This window comes from Tasmannia lanceolata, unplaced genomic scaffold (assembly GCF_043159265.1).
Source record: "Tasmannia lanceolata isolate RefF3 unplaced genomic scaffold, GAP_Taslan_0.1 ptg000026l, whole genome shotgun sequence".
In the NCBI taxonomy this organism is placed as follows: Eukaryota; Viridiplantae; Streptophyta; class Magnoliopsida; order Canellales; family Winteraceae; genus Tasmannia; species Tasmannia lanceolata.
The window spans coordinates 1,589,906-1,606,035 of record NW_027518703.1 but is presented as its reverse complement, the minus strand read 5'-3'; the positions used below and the strand labels follow the sequence as shown (position 1 = coordinate 1,606,035).

At 39.9% G+C, this 16,130-nt stretch overlaps 1 protein-coding gene across 1 annotated transcript in view; it reads left to right on the top strand.

The window, feature by feature from the left end:
• Positions 1 to 16,130, top strand: part of LOC143858815 (ruvB-like protein 1) — a 33,129-nt gene that overhangs the window by 13,860 nt on the left and 3,139 nt on the right. The window contains exons 7-10 of the mRNA XM_077369529.1: positions 75 to 140; positions 10,197 to 10,303; positions 10,458 to 10,557; positions 10,652 to 10,743. Coding sequence (XP_077225644.1) covers positions 75 to 140; positions 10,197 to 10,303; positions 10,458 to 10,557; positions 10,652 to 10,743 — 365 coding nt within the window. The remainder of the gene's footprint in view (positions 1 to 74; positions 141 to 10,196; positions 10,304 to 10,457; positions 10,558 to 10,651; positions 10,744 to 16,130) is intronic.

Sequence of the window (16,130 nt, the reverse complement as noted above, 5' to 3'; positions counted from 1 at the left end):
GGATCTATCCCATTTTTTAGCTAAGCAATTTTCATAATCTTGAAAATATAAGTGGAGTCTGGTGGTGATGACAGGTTGTTAACAGATATATCGACGAAGGAGTTGCAGAGCTTGTCCCTGGAGTCCTATTTATTGATGAGGTTCTTTTTCCTTTTGAGGCTTTTCCTTTTCTGCTATGATTTAGCTGGCACTTTGAATTTATTGCTGACGCACGTGTCGTGCCATGTCTGACGCGACACATGTGTCCACACGTGCCGAGACTCCTTTGGACACTTTTAAATGTACTGCTAGAAGTGTTAAGGTCTAAAACTTAATGTGGGCGTGTGAAGTGTGGACACGCTTTTGTACCGTGTCAAGTGTGACATCCTATTTTATTATAGAATATTGTGTCCTCTTTTATTATAAACTTTTCTTTAACTAATATTTGTTGTTATATCCCCTCTCTTAAAGCTAAAACCCTAAAGAAACTCCTTTTCCAATATTATATTCATTGTTTCATACTTTCATATTGGTCTCGCTTTCTCATGAATGGGTTGTTATTTGGTTATCTTATTTTTGTTTTAGATTATAGTTGATTAATTCTAAGATTTATTAGTTTGTTACATGCATACCATAACTATATTGTTACAAATTATGATTGTAATCAGTAATTTTATATGTATGTATGTATCACCTTCTTTAGATTTTTAGATTTTTTTTTGGAATCGTAACAAGAATATATTAATAAAAAACAGCGGGGACAGAGCTTGTCAACCCAAATGATACAACGAAAAAATAAACAAAGAAGAAGAGAATACAAATACAGGACCAGATCAAGGAGGCAAGAAGTCAAACCGCAACAATGATTGCCTATCTACTCCTACCCTTGCCAAACGATCTGCCACACTATTAGCCGATCTCCTTACATAGTTGAAAGTGATAGAGGATCCCAATGTTCTATCCATGATTTCATCAAAAAATGGAGCAAACCTCTGAGGAGGAACCGAAGATCCCCCAAGCCACCAAATCGTGTTTAGAGAATCTCCTTCCACAATCACCCTATCAAGACCCTCCCTATCCAACCGAATAATACCTTGATGAATAGCTTTAACATCTACTTCACTAGCATCTACTCTTCCTATAGCCCTTGACTAGCATCTACTCTTCCAATAGGCCTTGAGAACGCCCAAATTACTTCCCTTCTTTGGTCTCTCAAAACACCTCATGTACCTCCCGAGCCAGGATTTCCTATACTGGAGCCATCAAAAGCATCCCGAGAGGGGAGGGGGGGGGGGCCTTGAACGATAGGGGGTGAATCCAAGATCCACACCCTCTTGTTTTCCTAGAGAAGCGGGAAATAGCAACCTTCTAGAAGCTCAAACAACCTCAACACCAAAGGAAACTCTCTATCAAAGAAATTCCTTCTGAAAGTTGGTTTCCAAAATACCCGGTCCCGCTTCTCTCATAACAATCCTGCACCATGGCATCTTGGTGAGATGCAACTAAAAATAAGGAGGGAAACATGTCCTTTAAGGAAGAAGAAGAGTACAATTTAGCATGCCAAAAGCTAATTCTGTCTCCCATGTAGACTCGGAATCGAATTCCATGACTGAAAGTGTGACACATTCGCATTATATGCCTCCAAACTGTAACACCTGGTTTTTTTAAAGAGATCCCTAGCCTCGCAATGACACATGCACATTATTGCCTCCAAAAGCTGATTCTGTCTCCCGAGAACCCTCCCATGCCACTAAAGGAATACCATTTTTGCCAACTGATCTTCCCCACAAAACTCTTCCTTGGATAATTTCAATACGCTTCACAATACTTATGTGGCATTTAAACAAAGACAACTGATAAATCAGAATGTTTGCCAAGAGAGCTTTGATAAACTTGATTCTGCCACCTCTAGAGACAAGATTTTGCTTCCACGTATCTAGTCTCTTGTCAATTTTGTCCACTATAGTGTCTCACATAAGATGTATGGAAATCCTATATAACCGAGGGTTACATTTGTCTTATTGTACACTATGTAGATGAGAAATGGGATTTACGCAGTAAAATTCTCAATTTTAGCCACTTTCATCATCTACACAATGGTGTTCTTTTGTTTAGAGAAAGTGTTTCAATTCTTATAGGATTGGGAGATTGAAAAAAAAATTCTCTTAATTTGGATAATGCATCTAATTGTGATAATTTGTAAGACATTTAAAGAGCCAACTTCGTGTGCAAAATGCTTTGTTATGTGGTGGTGATCTTTTATATATACGATGTTCTGCACATTTCTTGAACCTGATTGTTGAAGATGATTTGAAAGTTACTAGTATTGCTTTACACAAGATCCAAGAAAGTAATAAGTTTGTTAAAAGATCCGATGGTAGATTAATCAAGTTTGCGGAGTGTTGTGATTTAGTAGTTGTAACAAGTTCAATGGGTTTGCATATGGATGTACCTACTAGATGGAATGTCACTTTCTTAATGCTTGAGAGTGCCATCAAATATTGCGTATTGATGTACCTACTAGATTGAATATCACTTTCTTAATTCTTGAGAGTGCCATCAAATTTCGTCGTGCATTTATGCATTATGCTTTGGTGGAACCGGGTTACAAGTACTGTCCATCAAGTAATGAATGGGAAAGGGGGGAGAAAATGTGTAAATTCTTGAAACCATTTTTTGATATTACAAATCTTTTATCAGGTTCTGAATATCCAACGACGAACTTGTAATTCTTATAGCGTTGTGTTAGCTATGACAGTTGTACTTGATCGTCGCTACAAGATGAAACTTGTAGAATTTTGTTACATGAAGGTTGATGAGGCCACACACAAGGCAAATGTGAGGGTTGTTCGAAAGGCGTAGTCTACACTTGTGGTAGGGGAAATAAGTTACCAAATTTCCCGTGGTAGCTCCAGATCATTCTTCAGTGGAAAATACGAGTGGTAATAACAATGATGATGACATTAGTGTAAGTTATCTTTTTTACTTAAATACTTGTGGGAGTATATTCTTAAATTTTTGTATAATTATTATTAATGACTTTAACATCTAAATAATATAAGAATTTGATTTTTATGACTAGAGTGGAAATAATGCCACAAAAAAGTCAGAATTGGACCTTTGTTTGAAAAAACCAAAGTTTGATCACAAACAACATGCAAGTATGGATATTCTAGTGTACTTGAGAGATAATCGTGCGAGACATCCCATTTTTTCTAAAATGGCATGTAAACTCATGAGCATACCTATAACTATTGTTGCTTCGGAGCCGGCTTTTAATATTGGAGCCAAAGTTATCACAAAATATAGAAGCTCACTTCTACCGAAAAATATCTAAGCCGTAATTTGCATTAGAAATTGGTTGTTTGGTTATGAAATTGAAAGTAAGTTACAATATTGGATTTACAATACAGAACTAATATCTAATCAATTTCTTCTCATGTATTCTTAAAAAGTAATTACTTGCATTTGAATGTAGGTGATGATCCAAATGATGAGTAACTAGTGATGCCATTATCCAAAAATATGACTACGGAGTCGAGAGAATCCACTGCCACTAATACCTTAGTCGTTTGAACTTGAAATGTTATTTAGTTTGCTTCTTTGTATTTTAATCAACTTGGAATTTGTTGTGTACTTTGTGTTTACTGCTAGTCTGTTACTATTGTGTTTATAAGTTTTTTGTGTTTACTGTTAGTCTGCTACTAGTATTCCTGGACTCTGTTCGTTTCGGATTTTGAGTTCCAACATTTGACTCCCATCATTTAATAAAATATTGGTTGCGTATTATAAATCAAATATTGTAACTTACTTTCAATTTCATAACCAAACAACTAATTTCTTGTGCAAATCAAGACTTAGGTATTTTCCGGTCGATGCGAGCTTCAATATTTTGTGAGAACTTTTGCTCCAATACTAAAAGTCCACGCGTCATTTTAGAAAGTATGGGATGCCTCGCATGATTGTCTCCAATACACTAGAATATCCATACTTAAATGTTAATTGCGATCAAACTTTGGCTCTTCCAAATAAAGGTCCAGTTCTCTGACTTTTTGTAGCACTATTGTCACTTTCATCTTTGTAAAAATCAAATTCCTACATTATTTAGATGTCAAAGTCATCAATAATAATTATACAAAAAATTTAAGAATATAATACCATATGTTTTGGGAAAAAAGACTTACACCAATGTCATCATCATTGCTATTACTATTATTTTCCACCAAATGATGTTCCGGAGCTACCATGGGAAATTCGGTAACTTATTCTTAGAAAAGTGAAGACTGTGCCTTTCAAACAACCTCAACATTTGCCTTATGTGTTACTTCATCAATCTTCTTGTAACAAAATTATACAAGGTTCATATTGTAACAAGGATCAAGCACAACAGTCATAGCCAGCACAACACTATAAGAATCATAGTACTTTTTAAACTTTTGCATTATTTGTTGTGCCATGCTACTAATAACATCATCTTTACTCTCCATATCCTCATTTAGGCGTAAATGAATTTTCCACACATTGAAAATACAAGTTCATCGTTGGATACTTAGAACCCGATAAAACATTTGTAATATTAAAAAAAGGTTTCAAAAATTTGCACATTTTCTCTCCTCTTTCTCATTCTTCACTTGATGGACAATACTTGCAACCTGGTTTACTTTGTCACACCTACTAAGTCACAACACGCCCCAAACTTGATTTATCTACACTCATATCCTTTAGCCAACTTAGCACTTTCTCGGATCATGTGTAAAGCAATACTAGCAACTTTCAAACTATCTTGAACAATAAGATTCAAGATATGTGCAGAACATTGTATATAGAAATAATTACCACCACATAATAAAGCATTTTGCACTCAAAGTTGGTTCTTTAAGATGGCACTCAAAGTTGGCTCTTTAAGATGTAGATGTCTTGCATATTATGACAACTAGATGCATTATCCAAAGTAAGAATTTTTTTTCAATCCCCTAACCCTTCTTGAACTGAAACATTTTCTCTGGCAAAAGAATACCATTGTGTGGAGGTGGAAAGTTGCAAAAATTGAGAATTCTATTAAGCAAATCCCACTTCTCATCTACATAGTGTGCAATAAGTCAAATGTAACCCTCAGTTGTACAGGATGTTCATACCTCTTATGCGAGACTTATCTATCATGAACTCTCTCCGAAGCAGGCTTGAGTCTCTCTCTCTCTCTCTCTCTCTCTCTCCTATGTATTTTCAAGCAATCAGCTTTGGTAGTGTTTCTACAATGTAGTTTGACATCTAGATTTAGATACAAGTGAATATCCCTGGTGCCTTCATGTTCAACAATTGAAAATGTGTAGTTATGTTTCATAATTGAAATCTCCATCTTCTCACGGTACGTCGCTTGACATATTTTTTGGCACGCAATTACATTTCATGATTTAAATGCATTGTTTCTACATCCATAATTTTATGTTTTGGACATTTGTTAAAATGCTCTCTCAAATTTTTGGTCCCATGAGTAGAACTACTAATGGCATAATTTTTTCTACACAACTTATATGTTGCCCTCTCATATTTGTTCTCATCAAGGTATAATTCATACTCATTCCAAAAATTAGCTATACACTTTTTGCCAACAGTACCAAGAGCACCTGGTTCAGTATTAGTACTTTCATGATGCATATTGTGATTGCCATCAGACTTATCACCATCCACATTCACAGGAGAATTCATGTTCGTAGCCACATACATGAATGATCAAAATAGGGGCTGCATTTATCGACAAAATAAAAGAAAGAAAAGAATGAATGAACATCAGTATGAAATAAATAAAGGGACCTTGATGTGATGGAATAAGACACAAATAAAATGAAGCTAGGATTAATAAAGAGGCCTAATAACAACATGCAATTGGCAAACCAATATAGAGGAAATCAGAGATGAATAAAGTGGTCACAACAGGGGATTAGGATGAAGACAACCAAGAGCTACATGAAAATAGGAAGACAAAGCAATGGAAAATTTAGAATTCTAGATTTACAAAATAAAGCTAGGATTTAAGCATAGATAAGATGAGAACTGCAAAAACTATTAATCTTGAATGAATATGAAATCAAGATGAATTTGACCAAAGCCCTGAAATCCACCAAAACAATGAAACCACAATGCAGACATAGAACTTAGGCAACATAAGTTCACATAAACAAAAGGAAAGAAAATGAGATTGAATCAGTATGCCTGAATCTCTCCCTTTTGTTCTTCACTGATCTCCTTTCCTTCTTCTTCTCGATTAAACCCCGAAATCAAGGCATCTTAGCTCCTTCGTGAAGACCAGAACCCACGCCCCTCTTCTTCTCTTTTGATTCTCCAAACTCTAATTCATTAACTCCAAAAATGTAAGATCCGAAACCCTGTAGAGAAAAGTTTCTTTTTTTTTTGTTCTTTTACATACCTTAGAAAAAACCCAACCCTTGCCACATATGAGAAGAAGGTGGCACTGAAATGGAAAGAGGATGGGAGTGGATCGAAGGTGGAAGATGTGAGGTCGTGGTGGTTAGGGGTGCAACTCGGGTCGGGTTCAACCCGAAAAAAGGTCGGGTCTGGTTGGGTTGTGTTCGAGTTCGGGTTGACTTTTCCTAATCCGGGTCGGGTTCGGGTTGTGGGTTTGGCAACCCGACCCGAGTGAAACCCGGCATTTTTTATAACTTTTTATTTTCTTAAGCTTAAAAACTCGAGTTGAAGTCTGGTCGGGTTCGGGTTGGAAGAATGGGTTCATCGGGTCGGGTCGAGTTGAACCTCGTCGAGTTGGAAATCGGGTTGGGTTTGGGTTGGAAAAATAGTTCCTCGGGTCGGATCGGGTTGGCCTCTACCCGACCCAACTCGACCCGAGTTGCACCCCTTGTGGTGGTGGTGAATGGAGTTCGGTGGTGGTGAGATGGGTTTCAAGGACAAGGTGGTCACGGCCAACGGCGTGGTGGTGGTTGCCGGAGGTGGAGATCGTGGGGACAACGACATCGACAACGAATTGGGGGAAGGGGAACCCTAGACCTGAAAATGGTAAAATGAGAGAGTGAGAGAGAGACGAGAGACGGATGGAAGTGAAACCCAAATCATTTTCAGCTTACAAGTTACACCATATAAAATCTCGATCCTTTGGGTTTTTACGGGCACCCGTGGGCAATGAAGCACGGATACGAGTACGGGGTGCAGGTACGACACGATACGGGTACGCGGATACGTGATTTTAAAAAAATATAGGATACAAATACGTTGGGGCTACGCTGAATATAATATATTTTTATATTTTATTATATATTTATAAAAATAAAAATTTTGTTAAAGAAGTCAAACAATTTAATTGGAGAACAATCAAATAAAAATAACATCATCAAAATCTAATATTACTTCACCAAAATCTAATATTACTTTTAAGTTGTTAGGTTTTTAATTGTGGGATATATATTATAGATATTTTGATATATTCAACCCCCCTTTTGTTAAATGGGACAGCCCCTCTATTGTAAATCTGTAATTTTCAATTTAATTTGAACCGGGTGCGCACCCGATACGTACACAAATCTGGGTGCGTACTCGGTACGCACCCAAAGAGTACCCAAGAGCACCCGCACCCGATACGCACCCGACACGGGTACGTGGGCCTCCAGAGAGTACCCGTGCTTCTTAGCCCGTGGGCACCCGCGGGATTAGCCCACCCGGCCCATTTTTTATGGGACTCGTACGTGTCGGGTCAAATTTCAACGGGTCACTGATTTAGTGACCTAGACCCGTAAATTACGACTGGGCCGGGCGGGACCCGTGGGTTCGGGTCACTTTTTGCCAAGTCTAATGATACTAGCCTACTCAAGCGCTACTGATTCATCCACTTTGACTGCAAATAATCTAGATTTGTTGAAGTTAGATCTTTGACATGTTATCGATTCATAACATCTCATAATGTAGCCTTTAAGTTCATAATCTTCCAACAATGGGATGTGTAGAATAACAGTGTATATCATCAGGAAACTGGAGATGGGTCACGTCCACTCCATTCTAACCAACCTTAAACCCTTTAATCAATCCCTGCAAACTTCCTGTTTACATGAGGCGACTCAAAGTCTCAGCCACAACGACAAACAGAAAGGGGGAAAGAGGGTCACCTTGACGTAACCCCCTAGATGATTTTAAAAAACCTTTAGGCGATCCGTTAATTAGAACTGAGAATCAGGCAGAAGAAAAAATACAACATCTAATCCACCCCTCCACCTTGAACGAAACCCCATTCTCTCTAGCAGATAGTCCAAAAACACTTCCACTCCACTCGGTCATAAATGTCCAATTTATAGACTATTCCCCCCTCTCCTAATCTTTATAAGGAATCCACAGCTTCATTAGCAATTAAAGAGCACTCTAGGATCTGCATTTGACTAACAAAAGTGCATTTAGAGGTCGAGATAATTTTTGGAAACATCGCTTTAATGCGCTCCGCCAAGACCTTTACCAACACTTTATACAAACACCCCACGAGACTGATTGGGCGAACACCAGAGACCTTCGTAGCACCATGTACTTTAGGAACAAGAGCAATAAAAGTAGCCCCTGTACCCCTATCTAAGGTGCTACCCCTATCTAACTCCACGCCTTCAGAGAACTCCGAGAAGAATCTCATTATGTCTTCCTTCAATACCCTTAGCAATTCTAGAAAAAGGTTAGGCAAAAACCATTCGGGCTAGGGCTCCGTCACACCCAAGAGAAATTTTTTTTTCGACCTCTTCTTCCAAGAAAGGTTTTTCCAAGGCAACTCTATCCGATTCTGCAAGAACAACAAAATCCATTTCCTCAGGAGTAGGGCACACTATCCTCTCTGAGGAGTACAATTTGCTATAGAAATCCAAGATTTCTCCAATTAACTCTTCCCTATCATGAGAGATTCTTCCATCATGCTCTATGGCCTCGATTCAATTAACCCTCCTCACACTTGCAGCCCCATTGAAATAGCCGTATCTTTGTCCCCCTCCTTTAACCATTTTACCCTTCTGATTTCTGACGCCAAGATATTTCTCTTATGTTCCTTGTTTACTTTTTCCACCTCTTCTTTCTCCGAATCAGTTGCAGTGCCAATGTCTTCTGCTTGTTATAACTCCATGATTCTTTGAAGAAGCCAAGACTTTCTTTCTGAAACATATTTCATTCTATCGTGGTTCCACTCTTTTAGTCTTTTTTATCATATCAGAGTTTCTCCCCTATAACCACATCTACAGGACCACTTGCGATGTGGTTAACCCACCAATTCCCCATCATTTCTTCAACTCTAGGCTGTTCCAACCAAGCCAATTCAAATCTAAACGGGTTAGGACCCCACGATTCCAGCCTAGGGTGTAAAAGCAAGGGGCAATGATCAGACACAGAGTGCACGAGCACCTTTTGAAACACATAAGGGAAGAGAGATAACCACTGGGAACAGATTAGAAACGGTCAATCCGACTTTTTTCCAAGTTATTTAGATGTTGCCATGTCAGACAACTTGTAGCCGTGTCAAAACTCAACACATGAATTAATATCCACACATTATGATTATGTATACTTTCTATTTTAGCCGTGCTCCCGTTTCTAAATTTTGGGGGCTTACCGTGTCCGACACTAGGTTTCTGTGTCGACATGCGACCTTAGAAGCAGGAACCTCCTCTCGGGGTGCCGCTCCTACCTCGGAACCTCGATTCGGCGCTCCTTAGGAAGGAGCTTCCAGGGAGCGCGACCCCGGAGAGACGGGAACCGCTCTAATGACGCTCCCAGCCTGCTTCTATTACTCTATAAGTCCCACCATCACCAACTTCCTTATATTAAACTCCTCCAACTCTTCAAAGTACTTCATTGGAGCAAGCACAAAGGCTTGTACATCTTCAGAAGGCACGAGGAACGAATGCACACAAATGAAGATGGTGAAGATGGTTAGAAATTAGCTTTTAGATGTACTTAAATTTTGAAAGATATATATGAAATGGTTAGAAACTATTATTTTTTGATGTACTTGAATTTTGAAAGATATATAAAGAAAATATTACATGCACGCTCCCACGGTGCTCCCAAACTTAGACTCTTCTAGACCCCACGCTTCCCCGCCTCCGCACCCGCTCCCCTACCCGCTTCGTGCTTCTAAGCACGCGACACTCATGTCCATTTCTACAAATCATAGCTTTTTTATTTGGGTTAGCCTTTACGTTCTCTTGTTTAATATATCTTTTTTGCAGGTTCATATGCTCGATGTGGAATGCTTCTCATACCTTAATCGTGCTTTAGAGAGCTCTCTATCACCAATTGTAATTTTTGCTACGAACAGAGGAATATGTAACGTAAGGTATGGAAATCTCTTGCCTTTCTTTCAAAAAGTTATAATTTGACTCAAATTGGTCTTTCGGTATTAGAGTTCAACATGTCCGAGTCAAGGAAAAAATCACCAATTTTTAAGACCTGTGATTTTGCCTACTTTTGCCAATGCGCCTCTTATGCAGAGGAACTGATCTCAGTAGTCCACATGGCATACCTGTTGATTTGTTGGACCGACTAGTTATTATACGGACAGAGACTTACAATCCGGCTGACATGATACAGGTTTGTGCTCAATCATTTATCTGCATCTTTTAATGCTAGTGATCCAATTGCTTCGTCAAGTGCTCTATATCTCCCTGGGTTGTTATGTGAACAGATACTAGCAATTCGCGCCCAGGTTGAGGAATTGGTTATTGATGAAGAGAGTCTCGCTTACCTTGGAGAGATTGGACAACAGGCATCTTTAAGGTCCCTTCTTTTTTTTCTTTTTCATATGATCTCTGTAATTAATCCTTAAATGTTTATTGACAAAGAAACTCTTGCTATGTGGATGTCGTTGTTTCATGTCCTGTCAAATCAAAGTGGATTTTGTTTTACATGTGTTCTCATTAATGGGGTGGTTGTCAGAAGTCGGAACGACCACTGCAGTCAAGATTTATTCTATATAATATCGTTGGCATGTGGGTGATTTTAAACACTTGCAATATGCGTGTACACCTACACATCCATGAAATCATTTGCTGGACACATCCATGCATGCAAAACACTACATTTACAGCATAGTCAGAAGCCCTCCTAAGCATCATCATCATCATCATCATCATCATTATTATTATTATTATTGCTATTCATTTGCACATAGATATGCACATAAACTTGATAAAATTCAATATTGAGTACAGTAAGCTTTTAAGGATGGAGGAAATAAAATGCTGACAAATGTCAAAGCCTTTATTTAAGGATTTTTTTTGTAATGTGGGGTATGTATTATGTATAAATATTCAAATATTTCAGAAAAAGCTAAATGTTTAAATGAATAATATTTGAAATGTGGTATGTACCTCTTTATCAGAGAGACGCAACAATGCATGTGTTCGATTTTACCAAGTCATTATTAAGGGCTTTGTTGATTATGTGATGATGTCTAATTATCGATTTTTGGTGATGTTAAGATGGCTTCATCTTAAAATTATTTCATTTGCATATGCTTCCATACGTTTCTGGGATCTTATAGGATATCCACCATAATTTCCAATTGGAACCAAAACGTCTTCCACCATTGATTGATCCCCATGCATGTAGGGGAATGCCAAAGAAATGAATCCGAATCGTTCAAGCACCAGTACGATATGCTGTACTCCATGGTGCCAAGGACAACAATTTATCCCCAAGGGCATATCTCCCCTCTTTGATTGAGGGAGCTAGGGCTGTCAACTCAAACCAAAATAGGATTTCATTTTTATTGAGTATCTCGGGCTCAATGTTTAATGGTATCCCGAAGAACCAACTCGCCCATTTATGTAAATCTTCTATTTTTCAATCATCTTCTTTGACCCTTCCTATGAGACATGATTTCAATATTCTCGATCTGTCGTCCACTTGCTCGAAACAATTACAACATGGCAATCTCTCTCCTCCGATACCTTTACATTCTCATTATTTGGCCATACCATATTTTGAATAATGCTCAGATTCCACTTAATATTCTTGCAGCCAGCCCCCTCTGCCCCGTCTCTGCCGAAAAACCTCATCAGGCACCAGTGACATTCCTGCCTTTTTTTTGAAGTTGCGATAACCACACTAAGAACAGGTTCAATCTCCTGGAAGAATCTGAAAGCGGCACATCAGCTTCTCAATCTGATCCATCTTTCAGACCCTCATTCATCGACTGTATTATCTAAGGCTTCATGTTCAGGGTCAGTTGGACGGCCTGACTCTAATGAATCTGCGGTTAGCGCACTTCTCACAGGTTTGCGAATTTTCCAAGTTACTCATTTTACGGTGAATAGTGGACAGAGACTGGACAAATGTCATAGCTTGGGCAAGAAAGGAAAGCCAAAGCCTGTGGAGATTGACGTCTTATATTAACGAGATAACGGACTAATGTAGGGAGAGATTGTGTTTTCGCATGTGTTACGTCTCAACAGGAGACCCTATCTTTCCTAATTTTTCATGATTTGCTTTGCTGGCTTTTCTGTTTTATTTGTGATTTCTTGCTGTTTTTTAGTGATTTGCATGTAGTCGGATAGGGTTAGGAGTCCTAGTTTATCTGTAGTCGAGAGATGTGAATGAGGAAATAAAGGGGTTGTAGACGAAAAGGCAGGAATAATAAAATTTCTATCCAGATTTTCTTCTTTAGTTTCTGTGTAATATCCAGGTTGCAGAGGTGCAAACCTCACATCTGGTATCAGAGCCAGGTTATGCCAAAAGCGCCCAAAACGACGAGAAAAATGGAGCAGAAGGTAGATCAGCTTGAAACAGAAGTTCACAGCATGAAGGAAGCCATTTCCCAGATGACTACACGCTATGATCACCTTTCAAGCTCTATAGAACGATTTTGGAGCTTAGGCTGGGAGCATCAGCAGGAGAATCCCACACCAGAAATCAGCAAAGTCTACAAGGGTTTGGTGATAGCCACGGTGGAACGATGAGTAGGATTCAAGGCCGATATGCCCGAATTGAGTTTCCGAAATTTGATGGCGACGACCCCACCGAATGGATTTATAAAGCAGGACAATTTTTTGATTATCAGAACACACCACATGAAGAGCGTGTACTGTTGGCCTCATTTCATATGCAAGGTGTGGCCGCACAATGGTTTCAGTGGTACCATAGGAGTCACTCAAACCTGTCATGGAAGGAACTGGTAGAGGCTTTGTGCGTGCGCTTTGGGCCCACAACCTACCAAAACTTTGATGGGGCTCTGGCAAAGGTTCGTCAAACAGGTTCGGTTCAAGACTACCAAATCGAATTTGAGAAGCTCGCCAATAGAGTCGAAGAATGGTCGGAGAAGGCCTTGGTAGGGAGCTTCATATTCGGTTTAAGAGAAGATATAGCTTCCGAAGTAAAGATATTCATCCCCAAGACTTTGACAGAAGCCATCAGCCTGGCGAGGGCCCAAGAGGAGAAGATCAACCTAAGACGAGCAGCTCGGGAAAATATAAGTAAGCCGTCAGCTCCAACCAATCCCACTTCAAACCAAGTCAAGCAAACTCCGGTAGCTTCTCCAACTATAAAAAGGTCAACTTTTGCCCAGATGAAGGAACGCAGGGACAAGGGGTTATGCTACAATTGTGACGAAAAATTTGTGCCTGGGCATCGCTGTAAATCTATCCAGATATTCATGCTCGAAGGAGACCTTGATGAGACAGAATCAGAAGCAAACGAGGCAAATGTGGAAGTTTGTGTAGAATCTCCAGAAGTCTCTGTCTCTGCATTGACGGGTTTACCAACAATTCGAACCATGAGAATCAAGGCTAAGGTCAAACGCCAAACAGTCACTGTGCTAGTAGATTCAGGTTCTACTCACAACTTCATTGCTGAACAAATAGCTCGCCGGTTGGGTTTTCAAATCGTGGAGGGTCAGCCCTTCGATGTCTCAGTAGCAGATGGAAATAAGCTGAGATGCAAGGGTTTTTGTGAAGAGATGGTTATTCAGTTCGAAGGAGTCACAGTTACCACCGGCTTGTTGGTGTTACCCACTAAAGGTTCTGACATAATCTTGGGTGTTCAATGGTTGCGTACCCTTGGGAAAGTGGTATGGGACTTCGATAGCCTAACCATGGAGTTCACACATCAAGGAAAGACTCAAGTATTATGGTGTTCATGAACAACGCGCGCAATTGGTGAATCACACTCTCTTCAGTCGCTTATTGAAAAGGAATCCCATCGGTATGATTGCTCAGTTGACACCTATTCCACAGACTACCATGGGAGATCCACTACCATCATTTCTTGCAGTGATCCTCAACACATATCAAGATGTATTCTCTGAACCCAAGAATCTTCCTCCAACTAGACCTCAAGACCACCAGATTCTGCTCAAGCCGGGAGCAGGCCCAGTGAAAGTCAGGCCCTATAGGTATCCACACGTGCAGAAGAACATCATCGAACAACTTGTTAAAGAAATGATAGCAACCGGCATTGTTAGGCCCAGCAGCAGTCCTTATTCCTCACCTGTACTTTTAGTGTGAAAAAAGGATGGATCATGGCGGCTTGCGTGGATTACAGGGCCCGTTGCCTCAACGCAGCCACTGTCAAAGATAAGGTTCCAATCCCCACCGTAGATGAACTGTTAGATGAGTTATTTGGATCAAAATTCTTTTCAAAACTTGATTTGAGGTCTGGATACCATCAAATCCGAGTTCACCAAGAGGACATAACCAAGACTGCTTTCCGTACTCACGAGGGTCATTATGAATTCCTAGTGATGCCCTTTGGCCTAACCAATGCTCTCTCGACATTTCAAAGTTTAACGAGTGAGATATTTAAACCATTTCTAAGAAAATTCTTATTAGTTTTCTTCGATGATATCTTAATATAGTCAATCTTGGGAGCAACACTTAAAGCATGTTGAGATTGTATTGCATTGTTTGTTGAAGCATCAGATATGCAAAGCAAGCCAAGTGCTCATTTGGCCAAACTCAGCTCGAATATTTAGGCCATATCATATCCTCTGAGGGAGTGGCAGCTGATCCGACCAAGATACAGGCCATGATTGATTGGCCCAAACCTGCAACGATCAAGGGACTCTGAGGTTTTCTTGGCTTAACAGGCTATTACCGCAAGTTTGTGAGGGATTATGGGTTCATAAGTGGTCCCCTTACAGCAATGTTGAAGAAAGATAACTTCCAATGGACCCCATCAGCAGAGGAGGCTTTTAAAAAATTGAAGTCTGTTATGATATCTACCCCAGTTCTAGCACTTCTAGATTTTTCTCAGCCATTTGTTATCGAGAGTGATGCTTCTGGGACTGGATTGGGGGCTGTATTAATGCAAAACCAGAGGCCGATAGCATTCTTTAGCAAGGCTCTCAATGAACGTAGCGCAGCCCTCTCTACTTATGAACGAGAGATGCTTGCTATAACGCAAGTGGTGGCAAAATGGAGACACTATTTGTTGGGTAGATGCTTCCAAATCAAAACTGATCATCAAAGCCTTAAATACCTCCTTGAACAATGTACGGGATCAGCTGAACAGCAAAAATGGGCCGCTAAGATGATGGGCTATGACTACGAGATTGTGTTTCGAAGGGGAAAGGAAAACCTTGCCGCAGATGGCTTGTCTCGTCAATTTGAAGACACTCGATTGGCTGCAATTTCGATACCCTCGGCCTCTTTAATCAGTGACTTGATGGTTGAATGGATCCAACATGATGACACTAAGGAGCTTATACAAAAGTTGCAGACAGACCCATCCTCGTTGCCCGGTTATTCCTGGAATGGGTCCTACCTACTCTACAAAGGTAGGTTGATGGTTCCAAAAGAATCAGCAATGGTGCAACAACTCTTACATGAGTTTCACAACACTCCTGAGGCCAGCCATTCTGGAGGTCTTCGTACGTATAAAAGGTTGGCTCTAGCATTTTTTTGGCCTGGAATGAAGAAAGTGGTGCAGCAGTATGTTGCGGAATGCGAAATTTGCCAACGGAGTAAGACAGAAAGTTTGGCTCCCCCAGGGTTGCTTCAACCGTTGCCAATCCCTGAATTGGTTTGGTCAGAGGTTAGTATGGATTTTGTTGAAGGGCTACCATCTTCGCAAGGGGAAAATTCGATTATGGTAATTGTGGACCGTCTATCCAAATACAGTCATTTCATCCCATTATCACATCCTTATACCGCAGCCGAGATTGCACA